This window comes from Solenopsis invicta, chromosome 5 (genome assembly GCF_016802725.1).
Source record: "Solenopsis invicta isolate M01_SB chromosome 5, UNIL_Sinv_3.0, whole genome shotgun sequence".
Taxonomy (NCBI): domain Eukaryota; kingdom Metazoa; phylum Arthropoda; class Insecta; order Hymenoptera; family Formicidae; genus Solenopsis; species Solenopsis invicta.
The window spans coordinates 4,004,237-4,026,616 of NC_052668.1; the positions used below are offsets into that span (position 1 = coordinate 4,004,237).

The 22,380-nt window shown below is 33.8% G+C and overlaps 2 protein-coding genes across 8 annotated transcripts in view; one reads left to right on the forward strand and one right to left on the reverse strand.

Annotated features, from left to right (window-relative positions):
• The window catches only part of LOC105194734 (ribosomal protein S6 kinase 2 beta), a 117,250-nt gene extending 109,444 nt beyond the window's left edge, over nt 1–7,806 (reverse strand). Inside the window, exons 1-2 of one of the 2 annotated variants that reach the window (XM_039450116.1) lie at nt 7,437–7,806; nt 7,040–7,228 (exon numbers count right to left, since the gene is read on the reverse strand). In XM_039450116.1, coding sequence (XP_039306050.1) covers nt 7,040–7,228; nt 7,437–7,490 — 243 coding nt within the window. In that variant the 5' untranslated portion in view covers nt 7,491–7,806. The remainder of the gene's footprint in view (nt 1–7,039; nt 7,229–7,436) is intronic. The other variant, XM_026139852.2, reaches the window with a different exon arrangement.
• Nucleotides 7,807–9,792: 1,986 nt separating this feature from the next.
• LOC105194733 (cyclin-K) overlaps nt 9,793–22,380 on the forward strand; it is a 53,184-nt gene continuing 40,596 nt past the window's right edge. The window contains exons 1-3 of one of the 6 annotated variants that reach the window (XM_039450126.1): nt 9,793–9,963; nt 10,172–10,284; nt 13,442–13,673. In XM_039450126.1, coding sequence (XP_039306060.1) covers nt 13,455–13,673 — 219 coding nt within the window. In that variant the 5' untranslated portion in view covers nt 9,793–9,963; nt 10,172–10,284; nt 13,442–13,454. Of the gene's footprint in view, nt 9,964–10,171; nt 10,285–12,914; nt 13,359–13,441; nt 13,674–22,380 lie in introns of those variants that run through there. The other 5 variants (XM_039450127.1, XM_039450123.1, XM_039450124.1 and 2 more) reach the window with 5 other exon arrangements.

Below are 22,380 nucleotides of genomic sequence, written 5' to 3' on the forward strand. Positions count from 1 at the left end.
CGCCCCTCTATTGTCCGTCCCTGCTTTTCATGTATAGACGGGTGGTGATACGTTAACTTTAACATCATATGACATCTAACAGAAGGCTCAAATCAAAAAATGGCTCAGGACTTTTTGACTTGGATTTATGTCTTCTATCCCATAATATACTTCAGGTGCAATAGTTTTGTTACATCCTGTATATTACGAAAATAAACAATTACGTTTTTATTAGGCAGAATTATCAGGTATATGCTATCATTGTTCAGGTATCATTGTTAGTTACAGTATCACTCTCAATTCGAGCCTTCTTAAAATAAAACTAGTTATAAGAGTAGTTTTACACGTCTTTAATTTTTTATGTAGTGGCTCAACCTGAAAATTATCTAAATTTGATTTTATTCCTTAGCTCCTTCAAGCAATCCGTAAGTAATTTGTAATTTTTGAAAGTCTTTCCTTTAGAGCATTTTTAAGCCTATCAATTTCCTCTTCGAGTAGTTTTACTCCAGCCTTTATGTTGTTCATTGTTTTTGTTCTTCTAAATAGGTTTTGTACCTACTGTGTGCTAGATTGTTCACTTGTAATAAATTGTTTCGTGATGAGAACTTGATCGAGCTTGTTATTATATTTGTTTCAGATCATCCTTAATTGTCATTCTGATGTTGAGTGTCTTTATTGACATTAAGGCTCTTTCTTCTGTCAAGTAGTTATCAGAATCACTAAAACATCTATCTACATACTACTATATACAAGACTCAAACTAGTTTTCACAATTTTCGTTACTAATGAAAATTTCAGTTCTCCCATCGAGTTTTTTATACCCAACATTTTTACCCAGTAATGATCTATTCACACGTGTTCAGCAAGAGCTGGCATATCTTCAAGCTAAAAAATAAGCTATTCATCTAAGAGATAAGCCTCAGAGATCCTTAATAAAAGGGCTCGATTGATTTTTGCAAATACCAAAACTAGTTTTAGGTTTCTTCAACTTATGAGGTTGAAAATGTTTAGTTGTCTTAAATTTTAAAATAGATTTTGACAATAGATGTTCAGCAGCAGCTTTGTAATGCTGTTGAATATTACCGCGATTTCAGCTTATAAATGATAAAAAAAAAGAAAAAATGATCGAATTCGGAAAAGAGATAAAAAGTGACCATTTACAAAAAATGGACAAAAAGTGAAAAGAGATTCGCCAGCATCTTTGTAGCAGAATTCTGTAACGGTGTAACGAACCGCCTTCCGACCCCCCCGGACCGCCTGACCGTCCGAACCGTCCGGCCGAACATCCGCCGGACGGCAGTTAAACGGCGCATAGCGCCTAATAAATATTATAAGATCGGAGCGAACGAGCGATCGCTCCCGCGTTCTCGTCTTCGCGCGCACGGGCTCTCGTTCCCGCGCCGTCCGCAGCCACGCTATGCGAGCGTGGTCCGAAGCAAGAGACCCGAGATCGAGTGGCGGGGATGCTGCCGTCGGACCGCTCCGCCGTAACGCACCGCGCATCCCCCTCATCTCGATTCTCGGGTATATAAGGCGACGTTCGCCGGAGGCCGGGACCTGATCCGCTTCTGGCCGGTCCGCCGAATAGAAGCTTCCCCAGGTTGTTACCGAGATCAAGCGCCTCGGTCTCTGCTAAGCCACTTAGCTAGCAACCGCTTCCGCCTCCGATCCCAGATCCGTTTTCCCGACTCGTCGACCTGGGCTCAAGAACAACTTGGGCCCCGTCAAGCCACTTGACACGAAGGCGATTTCCCATCCAACCCGCCTCCCGAATCCGACGCCACCTCACGTACGGGGGTACGGTGCTCCGTGCCTCCACCAAGCGCACTTGGCGCGAGGAGGGGGTGTCCTCCGGCGAACATCCGCGGTATTAACCGCCTCGCGACGAACCGACGACAAGACACGGATCCGTGTACGCGCCGCGCTCACCGCACCTCGCGCCGCGTCTCATCCGAGCGTCACGGCCACAATAACACGGCCGCCGAGATTCGAGGAAAAACACGCGACTAAGTTCCACGAACCGCGTCTCACGCGACAGGTGAACCCGCTGTAAATAGATTCCCGTGTCTATAGATGACTGCCCGTACCGAGTATACCGAGCCGACTTTCTGTATCACGTCTGTCCGTGCGCTTAGCCAATTTAAGTACTGAATATCTGTATTTCGTCCGTCCGCGCGCTTAGTCGATTTAAGCTCTGAATCTTTGTATCACGTCCGTCCGCGCGCTTAAAAACGAATCTTTGTATCACGTCCGTCCGCGCGTTCAGTTGGTTTTTCGAAACCCGCGTCTGACCACCGATGTAAATATACCGAAGTCCTGTAGAATAAACACATTGATATTTACCATCTTTACGAAACGTCTAATTCCTCCAAGCGACCTTTCGCGCCCATTCCTGTACCGTCGACAGTCCGTGCGCGAAATACGGTCGTTACAACTCCTTAGCGACAATTCGGTATCATTAAAGCGTCGTTGCGCAGATATTATACATGGTAGAAAAGCTGCGCAACCACACGTAATGATATCCCTAGCCGTTAAGAGTTACAGAATCCCACTACTGGAAGTGGGTGCATTAATGAGATCCTTTTTCGGTTTAGGAACTCCAGCAGTTTAACCCTTAAACACGTAAGTGGGTCTGAAAGACCCTCTATGAAGTTTTAAACGCTTGCTATGTGAAGACGGAATAAGATAGGAGATTCGGACCAAGACGTAAAAAAAGTTTGAAATCTCTTTCGATTGATATGGTTGATCAACTTTTTTGGTCAACTAGAATTCGAACGGCACGACAGCAAAGTTTTGTTAGGGTCAATGCGACCCATATGGCATAGTGTGTAAGTGAAACTTTTTTGTGAGTATTTTACATAAAAAAGCTGGACAAAATACGTTCGAACAGGTCGGTTTGCGGATGTTACTCGCATATACTTTGTCTAAAATTGGAATACTATAAAATGCTGAAGAAAAAGAGTTTCCGAAATATATCATGAAACACATCAATTTTCAATTTTAGACACGATTTAATCCAAAATACCTCATATTCGCCTTGTTACATAAGTACATTTTTTAATAGAAATAACAATGATATAATTCTTTTTTGAAAGTATGAATCTTTAGCTTTAAAACGCCGTATTGTAAAGTTCTTTAAAGTTTTTGGTTGCAAAAATATAATTTTTTTTTTAAGTGGATTTTTAGATGCCCAAAAATACCTCATATTCTCTATGTTATATAATTATACTTTTTAAAAGGAATGACTTTGCCAAATTTTATTTTAAAAGTGTGACTCTTTAGCTTTAAAACGCCGTATTTGAAAGTCCTTAAACGTTTTTTGTTGCAAAAATATGATTTTTTGAAGGAAAAGTGGATTTTTGACCAATTTCTCATTTTTGCTTAATGTTTTTTCTTATATGACTTCACAATAAATTATTCTTCAGCAATGCCGATTATGCAGTCATACTCCTGAGATTTTGAACTTTTGTTTAAAAAAAAAATCGTAGTAAAATATTGATTGTAATCAAAGTTATAGCTTCTTAAAGTTAAAAAAGTCTCCCAGACCCAAAAATGTGTTTCCGTATTTTACAGGATCGGTGTGTTTAAGAGTTAACCAATCATGTGTTGTCATTGGCTTAGTGAGTTCGTCTAATTGGCTAAAATTGCTGTAACTTTTGTACAAGTTACACCGAAAAAGAATCTCATTAATGCACCTCATTATATATACATATATACGTATGTTATACATATTAATTTTTTAACTTTATTCTAACTTAAAGGCTTCAAATGTAAATTTCAAATAATATTAATGAATTTAATGTCAAAATGTGTGTATGAATTTGACAAATAAAGTCATGTTATGTGGGCTGTGGTTGTAGAATATGTTTATCCACCGTGTTCATCTCTCTTGCAACTTTACAATCTCATTGTAGACGTTATAAAATAACTATTAAAAGCAAATAAATTTTAAAAAGTTTAAAGTTTTATTTTAAAAAATGTTAAATTAAAAAATAAAAATTTATTTTTAGTAAAATATATTTTTATGAAATATTCATAAAACCTCGTTTTGTGACTTATTTATGTCTAAAATCTAATAATTTACAACATTAATTTACAACATTAATATTATATACTAAGGCTATTAGTTATAAACACTCACAAAGGAAACCCGTCAGATATAATTTTTAAACCGTTTTCAATTATTTAATATAAAATAATTTCTTTTTAAATCAAAGAATTAAAAAATGCTCTTTATTTATTAATTCAATTAAAAATTTACAATTTATAAAAACACTTATTTTGACGTTCTTAAAACAGTGTAAATTTTTATTGCAAATATATTTTCTATGTTCATGAAAATTTTTAATTTAGTAATAGTACATTTTTAAATTCCTTGATTAAAAAAAATATTTTATATTAAATAATTAAAAACGGTTTAATAACTATACATAACAATTTAAAAATATAAGATTTAAATAAAAAAATGTATTCACGGGAATCGAATCTGAGACTGCAAGTATAACAGTCTACGTCCTAACTCCGCGCGCTACCCCGCTGACTCAATACCGTTCTTCTGTAACGGTATTATAGGTGCTGGAAATATTTAATCGTCATTTATTCGAGAATGCCTAATATCCGCAACTTACTGCGGTACTACAGTACAAGTGTGAGTAAATACTACACACTCATAACATTTTATTAAACTAGACAAAATAACCGCGCACTACAGCTTCGATATTATATAATTTCATACAAATTACAAATTTAATATTACACTATTAACACCTCAATACATAGTCAAGATACGCAATCCCCGCGCTGACAGCCGCTCACAAAGTTAGTGCAGCGAGAAAACCAATCGGCATCGCGGAAAAGCGACAATAATAACTTCGATATATTCAATATATTCTTTACATGCCTTTTTTTAGAAAGAGAAGAGAAATCGGTGACTTGTTTGTCAAGAGCCTAGAGTGACCAACACCAAAAGCAAGGATTTTTTCGTCAAAAGGGAGGAAAATGGGGGAACATCAATTTTACTAGGTGATAACCAAAAGAAGACATAAAAATCATTTCTTTACACGTTTTTTAAAATTATATTTAACAATTTAACTGAAAATAATATTTAATCACATATTTAATGTACTTTTTCGCAGTCTTTTAAACAAAAAATTAACCAAAAAAATAAAACATTTTGAAATATCTTTTAAAATAAAAAATGTCTTTTCAATATTTGTTTTCTTTATTGTCTTTATATTTAGCTTTTGTCTTGCAAAAGTCTAACAATTTTTTATTATTTACAACATCGTTGTAAAAGTCTTGACATTGCACATCCTTAAAATTGTATTGCACCATAAACACAGCCTTTACAGTATCAAGAAATTTTAATATTTCTTTTAAATGGTCCTAATTGGTCACTCAAAGTAACTCTACTCGACGAGTACAATTTTCGAATGCAGCCTATCTAGGTAAAAGAGAAAGCTATTATGATCGTAAAGCATCTATCTTTGTCACAATGTTTTTAATTGGCTAGCAATGATTACACTGTATCTCAAAGTTAAACTAAATAGATTTTCTCTAGTCTGTTCTTAATTCATTGTTTTCATTTAACAATTTTAAAAAGAGAGAAATTTCTAGAATTTTTATGACAAAAGGAAGGAAGAAATATGATCAAAAGAGAGAAATTTCCTCCCTTTTCCCTTAGTTGGTCACCTTACCAAGGGCTCACCTCGTGAGTAGCATAAATGTATATATGTATCTCTTCTCTGAAGTTGTTTATCTCGTGAATTGTTAACATCGCGTGAGTTTGACAATAAGTTATATATTTAATATCATATAATACTTTTATACAATTATACAATTTTATACAATTATACAATGCATATACAGTCAAACCTCGATAATTCAAACCTCTATAATTCAAAAACCTCCAAAATTTTGTTTATTCCCTTCCACTCCATTACAGACAATTTCTAAAAGTTGGAAAAACCAACCTCAACTTAAATTATTTGTCAGCATTAAAGATATTATTTTAACTCAAATTTAAAGTAACTAGACGTCTACAAGTTAAAGTTTGCCTTTCTAAGTCAAACTTCTATTGTCACTGTCTCTATAATTCGAAGTTGTAACTATGTGTTATAATGTTGCTGGAAAACATAAGAATACTTGTCGCAGCTCTACTTCCTCACTCTTTAATCGTGTCTGTTCGAGCAAACTATGTGTTTATCATTAAACAAAAGCATAATTTCTATTTCCGCAAATCTTTAATTATATTCACATTTACATTGTATGAAATGAGTAAACGTTTCACAAAATTTTATGTTTTACGAAATTTTTTTAAGAAAAATTTAACAATATTGAGATCAATGTATTCTCTGCTTCAATTACCATTGAGCAAATACCATTAATACACAATATATTAATTCATTAATACAGAGTAAAATTACAGATTTTTTAATAAATCATCAGTAATAACCTGGTATTTGTTATATGATTACATTTATTATATAAATGCAATAAATGTCAAAAATTGATTTTTTTCTTTAAAAGCCATTATAATCAAAAAATTACTCTCGTACAATGTGTGTGTGTGTGTGTGTGTGTGTGTGTGTGTGTGTGTGTGTTTCCATAAGTCAAATTTTCAATAGTTAACCCTTATTTACTCAAAAATTTCAATAAGTCAAAACCATTACATCTCAAAGATTTTAGCTCTTTCCTTGAGATTCAAAATATCGAGGTTTGACTGTACAATGTACTTATTTTTTATATTTAATTATGATTCCATCAATAAAGCATTTTAACATCATTGTAATTACTTCAATAAAAAGTTTACAAGAGCACCCACTGTCACTATGATGTACATTGCTGAGCGCATAAACTTTAGACTGCCTGATTTGTCTACTATAAATACTTCTCATTTAAAAAGTATTATAGCCTGTACAGCTTTGTATTAGAATTTTCATCTTATTTTTAAATAAGGAATACTCCATTAAAATTTTGGTCACAAATTGTGGGACATTCGGTATACATTTGGCATACCGATATGCCAAAACCTGTATAAATACACATTCACTATTCTTACCTTGCCAAAAGATCCTTGGCCAAGGACTTTTAGTAATTCAAAGTGAGAAGGTTCAGCTTTTTCGTAACCATCCCTTGTCATGTCACGTACTTCAATTTCATGAGATTCCGAGCAACCATTTGATCTTTCAATTAAATTTCCTGGAGTTGTTTCTTCTTGATTTTCAGCCGGAAGAATTTCCATACTTTGCTAAACAAATGCAAAAGATAGAAAGCGAAACGATGAATATTTCCCATGTGAGGAATTTTTTTATCTTTTAATTGTTAAAGCAAAGAAAAAAAAACAAAGTAAATATATTTCTGAAAAATACGGCAATGCTTTATTTAAAATTTATTGTGTCTTAGAAAAGTGTCAAGTACATAGCAGTTTGGAAACGCTGAGGAAAATTGAGTTTTACCTTTTCATTTGTATGATGCTCTGTCCAAGGAGCCGTTAGAGTTGCCAACGGCATTATATCCACAATTTTATGTATTTTTGAAATTGCAAACGTTTTCGTAAAGCACTTCTTATTTTATTAGATCGTTACTAATTTGTATGATCATTTCCGAATTCGAAGTAACAAATGTAATGGTATCAGTCTTTTTTTTAGTGATTTCGCGGGGACTATATGACCATTCAATCCAATGCAGGCAAATTTACTACTCGTCTCCCTATGATGATACGAAAATAAAAACGAATGCCTACAAACTTCCGCCAGAATAAAATTGCAGGCAATAATTATCCTGTATGTATGTATATACGATGTTTTCTGATTAGTAGTGGTTAGGCGGCGAAATATAAAGGGCCTCGCACATGAAATGCATAACATAAGCACAACATTCAACGAACCAATGAAAATGTTATGTAAATCAATATGGCGATTTTATGCTGAATGTTCATTGGCCCATTAGTCTTATGTTGTGCTTATGTTATGTTATGCATTTTATGTGCGAAGCTCTTTAATAGGCTTTCTACAATAAGCTATTAGTCGGTATCATAAGTCATAAGTAGAGTCCTATATAAAGAGAGAAGCGACATTGATGTCCGTAGCTCTGATTGGTAATCTGATTGATACTTGATTGGCTAAGCGAGCAGCCATATTGTGACCACCGCTAGTTGCAGAATGATACAAATGGTGTTTGATGACGTTAGAGCGGTCCCAAAATGGCGGTGGAGGACTCAATTGGATACTGAAGGTTGTGGTGGGGGTTCGATGTCGCTTCTCTCTTTATATAGGACTCTAGTCATAAGCTATAAGAATTGATCAATCACAGTCAAATATTCTCTTCACATTTGACTGTGATTGGTCGTGTTCATTATAGTTGCGACACTTTTTCTTTGATGGTTTTTGGAATGTAGCTTTGCTTATAGAGCGGCGAAAGTAATTGGTTGGATCCACAAGTAAGAACCAATCATGTTCTCAGCTCTTGTTATAGTTGCGTGTTCAGAGACGCATCTAAGAAAAAGTGTCGCAACTATAATGAACATGACTGTACAACCAAGGACTTTGATTCTGTCCATGGGGAAATTTTCCAAACTGAAAAGTCACCACTTTCTACATACTCGCATTTCATGATTAATGAAACGACTAGAGCTTATTGGTGGTTACGTTAATCATGAACTGTAAGTATGTAGAAAGATAGCGACTTCTCAGTATGAAAAATTTCCCCATGGACAGAATCAAAGGCTCAATGCACACAGGACGCGTCAAAGCGTTACGCGTGGCGAATAGCCAATCATTCTTTTGCTTTCTTATTTCTTGTCATAAAAACGAAAAAATGATTGGCTATTTGCCACGCGTAACGCGTTGACGCGTCTTGTGTGCATTGAGCCAAAGTCCTTGGGTGTACACCCAAGGACTTTGATTCTGTCCATGGGGAAATTTTCCAAACTGAGAAGTCACCATTTTCTACATACTCGCAGTTCATGATTAATGAAACAACTAGAGCTTATTGGTTGTTACGGTAATCATAAACTGTAAGTATGTAGAAAGATAGCGACTTTTCAGTTAGAAAAATTTCTCCATGGACAGAATCAAAGTCCTTGGGTGTACATCCTCAAATCCAACACGCCATTTCTATGTTTGGTTTACAAATAAATAAATATTTCAATATTCGGGTAAAAACACTGAACTCTATGAAAATACATGAAAAGTCAAGTTAGGGTAACTATTACAAATGGCGCTCATCCGTAAGAAGTAGAGTCCTATTATATATAAAGAGAGAAGCGACATCGAACCCCCACCACAACCTTTAGTATCCAATTGAGTTCTACACCGCTATTTTGGGACCGCTCTAACGTCATCAAACACCATTCGTAGGCTTGTTTTCTATTCCTGCACTAGACTGCACTGGAACGTTCCTTCTTGCTTTCGCTAACTTTGAAACATCTATCTATTTCATTTTAAGTGTACACTTATTTAGAGAGTTCAGGAACAGAAAACAAACGGCATATCATTCTGCAAACAGCTATGGTCACAATATGGCTGCTTGCTTAGCCAATCAAATATCAATCAGATTACCATTCAAAGCTTTGGACATCAATGTCGCTTCTCTCTTTATATAGGACTCTAGTAAGAAGTTATTCTTTTCAGCTACCATCCTCCCAATAGGGAACACGAAACGAGAACGTAATTGGAGTGCTGAGTTTAGCCTCCTATTTTCCTACTCCATGGTTGTGCTTATGTTATGCATTTCATGTGCGAGGCATTTTATGTCTCAACTATGAATACGGGCCTATATGTTTGGAACACAGTCTGAGAACATTCGGGTGATATTTCTGAACGCAATTTTGAATAAAAGTGTTCAATTCGTTTCACAAATTGAAACAAGTGTTGAAAGAATAAATTGTTGATATCATTTCATTTGCTGTTTAGTGTATTAATATATTTAACAATCTGAATTATTGGAAATAAAAGCTGATCTGTGAATAAAGGCATTAATAAGGTACATAAAAAATGTATCAATATTAGGTATTAAGGCGCGGATCCAATTGAGATTTATAACCATAAAAATTTAATTTAATAAACTTTAGGTTCAAATCCATAAACGTTTCTCAAATATCAGATTTCAAATCTGTTTTTATCTTGCGTATGGTAACGTAATATACAAGATAAAGATAGATTTGAGATTTGAGAAATGTTTATGAATTTAGACCCTACAGTCAGTAAAAGGCACAAATTCAATAGAGATCTATATTTATAATCAAAATCGTCTTCTACCGTCAACACGTCTGGAATACGCGGAATAAGCAGTAAGAAGTAAGGCGTAAGTAGTAAGAACCATCTACAATTAATGAAGTAACTGTGAAGACTGGAGTTACAGTAAGAAATAAAATAAATTTCCAATGTAAGGAGTTGGAATAAGGGCACTAACAAATAAATTTATTTTATTTTCAACTCCAATACTTTTTATGCTTACTTCATATATTATAGACATCTAACAATATGATAAATCATAACGTGAAATCACGTTTGAGTCGATTCTAACCTCTGTATGTACAATTTCAACTTTGATAAAGTACAGAAATCTATTATTAATAGATATAAACGTAGTTTAAAGTATAGGAAATGTCACTTATTAATAGATATTTACAATATTAAAAATATAACTCTTGTGTCTATTAACTGCAATTATTCTCAGTTACAAGTTAGAGACAATCTTTAAGAGTAAAATTTTTTGCAATGATTTTCTTGGTGTTTATAATTAACAACTAATAATATATACGATTAAATTATAGTATACTATACGTATAAACTATTGTATTGCTGTAAAACTAAGTAAATAAAATTAACAATGCTTATTGCATTCAACAATTCTATAGTATGCTATTCCATGAATTTTTCAATTTTATCCTATCTTTATAATAAAATTGCTTTTACTATATAAAGGAGAACATTTCTTAACTAATTCAATTAAATACTGATTTGTTTTCATTGTTATTTAATGTTTTTATCAACATGTAATCTTATATCTAATTTGAACGTACCTAATCTGGCTTTTCTCTGCAATCGTTACTGTAAAGTTGATTTAATTTAACTTTTATGGTTACTGTTACAAATCTCCGTTGGACCTTCTTCTTTACTCTTGATTTAGAATAATTATCCATAGTTATGCAGGAAATACCCAACCCACACGAAAGGTTGATTTATAATCATCCTTACCCTAATCCGATGGTCGTAGCCATAAAGCCGTTACTGTAATCTTTAAAGGGGCAGTTTATAATAGCCAGTATGATCGCGATAACACCTAAAAATTTTTATATAAATTTAAATTGCACAAAAAATATAGACTTATTCCAAATTGCAGTGTGTGGAAAAACAAAATAATTAAACTTTACTAGTATTTTTGCACTCATATACTGCTACCTTACAAATTTGACTTCTTTTACGTAGGCCGTAGGCTGAAAAGATAAAGTTGCATCAACTTTTCGGTTACCGCCAAAAACAGCAGATTATTGCCAGCCATTATAAATGGTAGTATAGGTGTCCTATCTTCCAACTTTTATGGCACCGGCTTAAGTTAACGGTTACGACTATTATAAACCAACCTGAAGTCTGTTTTGAGAAAAATGCAAATATTTGATATGATTTAAAAATATAATTAAAAACTGTTTTTTTATTAATTTTAGACACATATTAGACTTGGATCTTTTTTATTTTCTAGAAAAATATACCGACTATCCACTGATTACAATAATTAAAAAATTATAATGTGAGTTGGTTGTTTTTTGCATAACTATGACCAATTGCAATCAGGTTAACAGCTACAAGTATCTTTTTTTTTTAGTGATATAAGTACTGTTAATAAATAATAAATTTTTTTATAAAATTGTACAGGGTGTTGTAGATACATACAGTGCAATATGTGAGTTGCATACCCAGACACTGCCAGGGGTTGGCAGTGGCAAGCGCGGTTCAGTAGGTAATGATTGCATGCACATACAATATGGACAAAACTTATCGATCAAGTGGATCACGTGCATTTTTCCAATTAGGCTTGCAGCGTATCAATTACGCACAATTATTTCTAAATTATAATGAAGAAATACTATTGTATGAAACATTACACATTCAACATGGTAACATTTTATAGTATCATTACGCCGAAGAAAATCCCCATTGTCGAAAAGAGACACACGTCCAAGGTCATTATAGCATTAATGTTTAGATGGGGATTCTGGATAATGCTATAATCGGGCCGCATTTTTTCGAAGAAAATGTTGATATTACTGCAGAAATTTATGCAGCATTTTTTGCAGAAACTTTGCTAAATTTATTGGAAAATATTCCGCGAGAACAATTAAATATTCTGCAAGATCAGATTATCTTGTAATAAGACAGCCATCCATCCCACACATCACTTTTGGCACGAGGAGTGTTAAATCAAAGATTTTCACGTAGATTGATAGGAATCCACAGTGATTTTCACGAGTGTCCACCGCGATCGTCTAATCTGACACCTATGGTGGATTTCTTTGTGTGGGAATTCATACGATATCAGGTGTATCAAACGTTACCACGCACTGATGAATAAATTTAGAGCGGTTATCCAAAATATAACGCCAGTGATGTTAAGCAATGTGCGGCAAAGGGTAATGTGAAAAGTTGCATTATGCTTAGAAGAAAGTGGTGGTTACTTTGAACACATGTTATAAAAATTAAATAAATAGTTTTTATACAAATTTTAAAAGAGTGTTTGATTGAAATACTTCCCTTGATAGGCATATTGTGCGAATATCAATACAATAATAGTATCATAAATTGACGAAAATTTTAAATAATTGCGCTTAGATGATACGTTTGAATATAGCAGTTTTGTCGAAATAAAATCTCTAAATAATATTTGTCAAAAATTACATAAATTTAAATTTGAGATATAAATATTTTTACAAGTATTTAAAAAAACCATTTGATTTTTTATATAACATGTTACCATGCTGTGTAATGTTTCATACAACAATATTTCTACATTATTATTTAAGAATGATTGTGCGTAAGGGTTGGTTTATAAGTTGATTGTTCTTCTATAAATCGACCATGATTGGCCAATTTCTTACGGTTACGGTTATTATAAACCAACTTTAATTGATACGCTGCAAGCCTAATTGGAAAAATGCGCTTGATCCACCCGATCAGTAAATTTTGTTGATACATGTGTATGCCATCATTACCTACTGAATCGGGTCTGCCACTGCCAGCCCCTGGTAGTGTCCGAGTATGCAATTCACATACTGCGCTGTATGTATCTGCAACACCTTGTACAAAGATTAAAATCAACTCAACAATAAATTTACGTTATGATTTGTTACATTACATTACTGCTATTGTGAATAATAGGAGGTGATTTTGGATATGATTACAAATCTCTATTGAACCTTAGCCTTTAGGAATTTAATAGTGCTTGCTAATTAAATTTCTTTCAGAAGTGGTTTAAACATGCCGTGCTGGTATTATGAGAAGAAAGAACTTCGCAACACACCATCTATTCAAGATGGTATCGATTATGAGACAGAATGTAGATATCGAAAAGAAGGTGCTCGTTTTATTATAGACACTGGTACAAAAATGGATTTAGGTTATAATACAATGGCAACAGGTGTTGTTTACTTTCATCGATTCTACATGTTCCATTCGTTCAAAAACTTTCCACGATATGTAAGTACATTCACTCTCTATCTAAATCTCTCTATTCATACACACACACGCACGCACGCGCACACACACACACACTCACACGCACACACACAGGGTTTTCCAAAAGTATGAAAATCCTTTAATATTTTGAAAACTAAGCATTTCCATAAGAAATGTTTCAGACAAAACTTGTAAGGTTTAAAAAAATTTATCTACTGATCCTGTCAGTTTGACCTTGGGTGACGTTGCCAAAGTCAAGGTAAGGTCATATCGATTAAAAAAAAAAAAATAGAATATCCTATTTTTTATTCCAGAATCTAATATTGGATGTCAAGAACTTTTCAAAACACTAAAATAAAGATATTTTTGATTAAGTACTTTATGAGTTATGAGGCTTGAAAGTTATAGTATACTGTAATTTTCAAGTCCCATTCGGAAAGTACTTAATGAAAAATAATTTTATTATAATGTTCTGAAAAATTCTTAAAATTGACTATAATAAAATGCAATAAAAAAATAGGAGTTTTTACTTGAAAATTTGAAGATTATTTTTACATGACCTTAATAACATCAATCAAGGACACACAGATATTTTTATCTATTGATATTTGTCTATTACTTTAAATCCTATAATTTTTATATAGAATATTTTTTTAGAAATGCTTAATTTCCAAAATATTAAAGGATATCGATATTTTCTTAACATCCTACATCTTTTATTGCATTTTCGGTAAATATGTACAAAAGAGGAGCAACCTCTGACGACTTTGACCTTGACATGTTACTAACGAGATGGTCCTGAGTAATTTGTAAAAGATTTTAACTAATGTTCTTTATTAAAAAATTATTAATAACAAATGTTTATTAATAAAAAACAAAATAATTATACACTATAAGAAATTCAGCTTTGATGACCTCTACCTTGACATATGTTGTCAAAATAATCACCCTGAGTGACCTTCAGAAGATTTAAGTTGGCGCCCGTTGTGTATTCATTAAAAAGTTAATAACAAATAATATTAACAATATAAATGTGTATTTCATGACAAAGTAAGGTTCACCTGAAAGGTTTGTTGTGTGGAAAATAAATGCTTGGGTGGGAGAAGGGCTCTACCTCATTGAGAAAAATTGCAAGAAAATTACGGAAGTGAATATTGTAATGTTATTTGAATGCTCAATATATTATTATTTATACAGCGCATAATGTTACATAATATATTATCAATATGCTGTACTGTTGCTGTACTGTTTCAGCATTATTGAAGATATATATATATATATATATATATATATATATATATAAAATTTATTTTTTTTCAAGTTTACATTGCCGAGAAGGGGACTTGGTTTACAATAGTTTTTTAACCACTTATTCATTCATACCCTATACTAATCTTATGTTCTACGTCCTTCTTACTAATACTCTACCATGCGCTTACATTTCTTTTTGTTTCCTATCATATTTTACATATATATCTTATTTCTTTACTTATTGTCTATAATATCGCTACTTACAGCCGTTTACAGCCTTTGTTTTATAGTACATAATCCTACGTGCTACCTTGTAATACCTAATACTATCACTATAATACTATCTTACAATTTACTTCCCTATCACTTTTTATTTACTATCTTCTATTTTCTACCCATTTTATTCCCACTCTCTTTTTTGTTTTCTTTCTTTTTCTTTAGTTTCTTTTCCCTTTCTTTCCATAATTTCTGAATTATTATTTTTTTTTTTTTACACTAATCTAAATCTTTATTATATATCTCTTCTAAAATTTTGTCACTAACTCTTCCTAAGTCTGCAAACCATTCCCTAATTTCCTCGCATTTTTTCACATAATGATCCATGCCATTGCTTCCTTTATCATAGAATAAACACGCCCATTGTCTCTCGTCTATCCAATATTTGTTTGCATGCTCTAAGTTTCCGCACCTTAATTTTATCATCGCTCTCACCCCGGCTTGTATTTGCGATATTTCTTATCTCTAAATACCTAGGAATTCTACCTTTTAAGTCTATTTTCCTGTACCTTTTTTTATATCTTGCTTTAGTTATCTTTCCATTCTCCCATTGTCTTTGCACCTCCCTTTCTCTTTTTATCAATTGTGCTTCTAAGTCATATTCTCCAATCTCTCTTACCTCCCTAGCTTTTATTTCCCACCCATTTCTATTATAATACCTCTCTTTTTCTATGCCGTATTTGTCCTTCCAATCGTATTGTTCTTTCTCCCCCCAGCATTCTTTTATTATATCCCTTGCTCTACCCTCTTTGATCGTACCTCCTAGCTCTAATTCTCCATCCTACTCTTAGCCTATCCATCACTAATTCCCTCGTTATAATATACCTTGGTGTGCAGAATTCCAAGCCAAAAATCCATCTCACATAATTCATCATTACCTTTTCTAAATTTTCTTTCTTTTTCCATCCCCACAATTCTACTCCATATGACATTACACTTTGCACTAAGTACTTGAATAGTATCCATCTTCTTTTAAATCATTTTTACATATCCTTTCATCTAACCCCCAGACCTTTCTCGCAACTCCATGCCTCCATCGGTATTCCGTCAATTCCTGCAGCCTTCCTTTTTTTCATTTTATTTAGAGCTTTCGTAATCTCCGCTTCTTGTATTTCTTCCTCTCCCTGTTCCTCCTCAATCATATTTGCATCGGTGTCTACTTCAGGCAGGCTCCCGCTCAAACCTATCATCGCACGCCGCCGCTGCCTCTCTTCTTTCTCTTTATCCTCCATCCTCTCTTTTTTCTCCGAACTTTCCAACAGGTCTTTAAAATATTTCCTCCATATCTCTTTCCCTATCCTATTTATTATCCTTGCTCTTTTGCCTCTTTTTTTGTTTATATATTTCCACACCTCTGCCTCACTCTTTATTCCTCTTAATTCTTTTTCCTTTTCCTCCTTTTTTTTCTGTGCTTCTTCTCCAACAGTTCCTTAAAATTCTTTTTTTCCTTAATATAATCTTCTCTTCCTATTTTTTCCTTTTTTCCATTTCTTGTATATCCTCTTCACCTTTCTCTTTTTTTCTTGTGCAGCTTCTGTCCCACCAATCCTTGTCTTCAACTTTTTTCCTTTTTCTTATTTTCTTCTTTATCATGGCCTTGTGCACTATCCTCTTTATCTTTTCCCATTTTTCCTCAATCGTATCGTCCTCTTTTTCTTTCAACTTTTTTGCTTCACACAGTTTCTCCGTTATTTTTGCATATACCTCTCTTTTGCTTCTTCGTCCCGTACTATTATTTCTATTTTTTCTTCCTCTTCCTCTTCTCCTCGGTTTCTTCCTTCCTCTTCTATGACCTTCATCTCCAATGGCAAGTGGTCTGAGTCCACCCTGTCCCCTACTGTAAACTTACGAATTTTATCGCGTTTATTTTTATTTACAATAACATAATCAATAACCGAACATCCTCTCGCCCCTATATATGTAAATTCTCTTTTCCAATCACTTTCCATTGTCCCATTCAAAATATACCACCTTTTCTCCATTATCCATCCTACCAAATTTCTTCCTCCATTTCCTATCACCTTGTTCTTGCTATACCTCGCTATTTCTCCTTCTCCTATATCTCCTATATCTCCTATATCTCTCCCACCTAATTTTCCTATTCTTATATTGAAGTCTCCTTCTATTATCACATTACCTTCTTCTTCTTCTTCCCCTATAAATTTTTCCAGTTTTTCTCTTAGACCCTTTCCCCCTTGTGCTCCTTACACAGATACAATTTTTACTCTCTCTCTCTCTCTTTCTCTCTCTTTCTTTCTCTCTCTCTTCCTACCTTTGTCATTATCATCTCCTCTTCTTCCTTTATTATTTTTAACTTCTTTACCTGTCCTATTCCTTTTTTTCTTTATCTCTATTATAAACCTCCCCTCGCCCTCTCTTTCTTCCTTTCTTTTTTCGCGAAGCTACACACCCAATCATGTGTTCCTGGCAATTTTTCTTTGATCTTTTTCCATCCTATTTCTTCTATCCAGGTTTTACACATATTAATAATGTCGTATCCTTTTACATATTCCCAAAACTCCCTATCCTTATTATTTATTTTTTCTACGTTCCAAAATACGTATCTTTTTCTATTTTTGTTTCCTACACCTTCTCTCTCTCTCTCTCTCTCTCTCCTCTCCTCTCCTCTCCTCTCCTCTACCTTCCCTTTCTACTTCCCGGCTTACTTGAAATCCCGATCTTGCTCTTCATTGTTATTCTTTTCCAACTTTTCCTCTTTCCTTTTCTTGTCTATCTCTCTCCTTTCCATTTTTCTTTTTTCCTCCTTTTTTCTAATTCCAACTCTATTTCCTCCTACATTTTCCATATCTCTTTAACTCTAACCTTACCCGATCCTGTCTTTACTTTTACACCTTTTTCTTTTTGTTCTTTTGTCCATCTATTTATTCTTTCCTGCATTTTCCTTTCTTCCCAACTTAAATTGTTTTCTATATATATGTTTTCCCCTTTCAATTTATACTTGTTTCTCATTATTTCTTTTTTGCAGTCCTTATTTTTTAATTTTATTAAAATTATCTTACCGCTTTTTCTGCAGTTAACTACCTTACCCTTTACATCTACACCTATCTTTTCTTTTATTAGGGCCGCTGCCCATTCCCTACACCCTTTTTTATCCCTCTCTACTTCTTTATTTATTTTTATTCCTTTTATTATAATATTATTTTTTCTTTTTTCCCTATCTTTTTCTTTCACCCACTTCTTAATTTTTCTTACTTTGCTCTTGCTTAAACCACTGCATTCGCTCATTCTGCTTCTGCTGCTCAAATTGCAAATGTTGTTAACTCTTGATCTTGTATTATATGTGCTTCTTACTTCCTCCCTATCACCTCCCACGCTATTTTCCTCTCTTCTTTTCTTTTTTTCTAATTCTAGCTCCTCTACTCTCTCCTCTAATTTTTTTATCCTCTTCTCATATAACTTCACTTTTGCTCTTAAAACCTCTATCTCCTCATTTGCTTTTTTCTTATTCTCTTTCAAACCTTTCACCTTCTCTCTCAGTAACTCTTTAATCTCTTGCCTTATCCTAGCCTGTTTCTCTTTCCAATATTTTTTCTTTTATCTTAAGAGTTACCGTCTTACTTTCTTCTTTATTTCCTACCTTTTTTTAATGTTTTTTTGAGTCTTTTATCAAGAATCCCATTTCATGCCGGTGATTTACGTCATCTTCGTTGGTGCCCGAGTAGTTGCTCTGTCACAATGGCACGAACCGTTGTTTGCCTATTATGTTTTGCTGATCCCCATTATATCTACTTGCATTTTGTTTATTTTTTTCTACTGCGTTCGCAAGTCGGCCTGCAGCATATAAAGTCCGTACGTTCTAAGTTCCTATTCTGTTCTTTAGTCCTATTATGTTAAGCCGGAAAATTTTTTTCACCTCCTGATGATCTAACATCTGCTCGGGACTGGAAGCCATTTTTCTAGGTTTCCCTGCTATAGTAAAGTTTTTTCGAACACGTGATTATCCTGGGGAATCTGTGACCACAGATAATGAAAAGCCTTAATGTAAACAATATTATTTATTTTAGTGATGGTGCAAAACAGCACTTGAAAAATTAATTTCAGATAAATGATATAATGAATCATGAAAACAAGCTTTTATATTAAAACTGAGTGGCATTATCATGCAACAGCGCATGGAAAAAAATGCTTGGGAGGGTACATGCAATCTTTAAAAGGAGGCCATTTATTTGCAATCTTTAAAAGGAAAGCAGCACGAGCAAGTCTCTTAGTTAAACCAACAGAGACTATTTTAATGGCAGAAACACTTTAATTGGCACAAAAAGATTTTGTAAATATTACGATCTTTTTTTATAGTAAAATAAAGCATGATAAAGTGAGAAGATAACTGAAAAAAAGATTTAACGCAGCTTTACTAATTCCAGAAATACAAAAGAATCATTGCTTTACGATATTGCTACCAAATAAATTATTAATAAAACTATATTTAAATGCTCCGGATGATTTGGAATTTTTGTACACTCACTAAAGGCAGTGCATTCAAAAAATAAAGGAATAAAAAATATAAAAATAAGTTTAATTTTTTATTTATTACTGATTTGTTTTGTCTTTATACTTATAGAGCACTGATTATGTTACAGAATATTGTTGCAATATTTGTAATATTTTTGCAATATTACTGAAATATTGCAACCGTACAGCAATATTGTTGATATATTATGCAATGTTATACTTTGTATGAATAATTATTAATAATATATTGAGCATTCAAATAACGTAGCAATATTTATTTTTCTATTTTTCATGCAATTTTTCTCAATATTAAAAAGTATTTTTTACTTTTTGGTTGATAATGGAGAAATCTGACTGCAGATTTGTAATCAGTACCTTAAAAAATCTTGCAACTTCGCATTTCATATAAATTAAAAATTTGTTCATGTTTTTTGTTCCACCATATTAGATCGGTTATTTTGAATTTTGTAAATCTGACTTTAAATTAATAATCAGCGATTCAAAAAATTTTTGGTTACAGTGTAAAAGAAACAAAACGTTTTTTTCGCCCATTTTTGAAGGTAGTTTTAGGCCATTTGGGCCTAGTCATCAATCATATATAATTTTGTAGATAATGAATTAAAGAAAAAATAGATTTAGATCCTCAAACTCCCGCCGAAACAAGTTCTGACCTCTTAATGATGTTATTTTATTCGTTCGATGGTTTATCATTAGAGTTATTTAATATGAAAAATTTTACGTTCTGCTACAATATAGTCGCTGGTTGTTTTTTTTTTTCCAAAAACTGGTAAACAAATTGTTGTGTACCATTCAGAATTGATCGTTCTACGATCGTCTAGTGGCACTGTAGCTACACATTCATTTATTCCCCCCCCCCCCCCAAAAAAAACAGGCAACTATTTCCTTCGAAGTGCTTCTTGTGCGAACAACTTTTGTTGTTGCCTCACCTTGGAAGACTCACACAGTCGACTGCTGTTTAGTTTCCGGCTCATATGCATAGATTCAAGATTTGTCACCTGTGTAGATGTTATACACGGCTTTTGACGCATCACGATTGTATTTTTTTTTTTTTTTTTTTTTTTATTATTATTATTTCTTTGCATCAATCGACACGAGCCTTTTTTTGAGCGATTGTCAAATTATGCAGAATTCAACGTGAACAATTTTTTTTACGGCTAAATGTTCATGTAAAATTTTGTGTATGTTTGTCATATTAATGCTCAGGAATCCCTCAATCTCACAGTATGTCACATAACGATCGTGCATTATTGCACAGCATCGATGTTTTTTGGCACAACAACTGATTTTGGACGACCTTTTTAAATTTGTCTGTGAGTGAACGAGAGCCACGATTGAATTTACTAAACCATTGATATACAGTGATTTTAGATGGTGCTTTATCGCCAAAAGTTGAAGTAAATTGATCAATGCACTATTGTTGAGATAATCCACATCGAAAGTCGTAGTAAATCATTGCATGAAAATTTTCACGAGTTAATTCCATTTTTTGACTGAGATAAAATTTTTAAATCACTGCAAACAACACAAATAGCGTCTATATGACAAAACGTTTTGAGTAAAAATATCAAAAAGGTCAAACTTTACGATGGATACGTTAGATGGCGCTTAGCAACACCAGTGTTGCCAATTTTGGATACATAAGGGGTGCTTTCCAGCTACGACACAAATCGACACTGTAACACAGTGTCCATTAGTGTAAGAGAGAAAATTTTAGTTGTCTTACACTAATGAACATTGTGTTACACAGTGTCGACTTGTGTCGTAGTTGGCACCCAAGTAGTAACCTACATGTTAGGAAAAGTTTGAATCGATAATTTGTGTGCGTGCTGGAATATGTGTGCAAGCGGAGCGAGTGCGAAAGCGGCGAATCAGCAGGAGCGGAGCGCGCACCGGCGAAGAGGCTTGAAAATTGTGGAGCTGACGAGAAGCGCTTTGCTTGTTACTCGCTTGCTAGCTAAAAAACGAGCTCTTTCCGTCAAGTATAGCATTTCTATTGTACTACGTAGAATAAGCCTGTATTCGTAGAATGAGTCTATACTCTTTTTAGTATTGAAAGCAACAGGTTATGGATCCAGGTCTCGCGTCGGAGTAAAAGCTGTGTAGAGGTAAGCCTGCTACGTGGTGTGCAAATAGTGCAAAAATATCTCGAAGATTGCAAGAACAATGGAGCGAGAGCGAGAAAATGAGAAAATTAACAAGTTCAAGGGAAGCGAAAACTGGAACATGTAGAAGTTTCAGATGAGGATACTCTTGGCAACGGCGGAGACGTGGAATATGGTGCGTGGACTCACATCTAAAATGGAACAACCGATAGGAGGGATTCCAGCGGAACAAGCGGAGTATCAAAAGAAGCTGAAGGCTTGGTTGAAGATGGACAGCATGGTCCAAAAACTTATGATACTAAATGTAAATGAACAAGCACTGCTACATTTAGTGAACTGCGAGTCGGCCAAGGACATGTGGGACAAATTTACATCGGTGTATGAAGGAAAAAATGCGACTAATGCGACAAGCGAAGTGGTTTGCCCTAAAAAAAGTACCCGCAAGATGATATTGCGACGCACGTTGCAAAAATAAAAGACATCGGTCATCGGTTAAGGGCAATGGGAGAAAACGTGTCGAATAGCATGATAATAACAAATACTGTTGATATTACTGACACTACCTCCCAGCTTAAACCATTTTGCTAGCGCGTGGGAATCTTTAACCG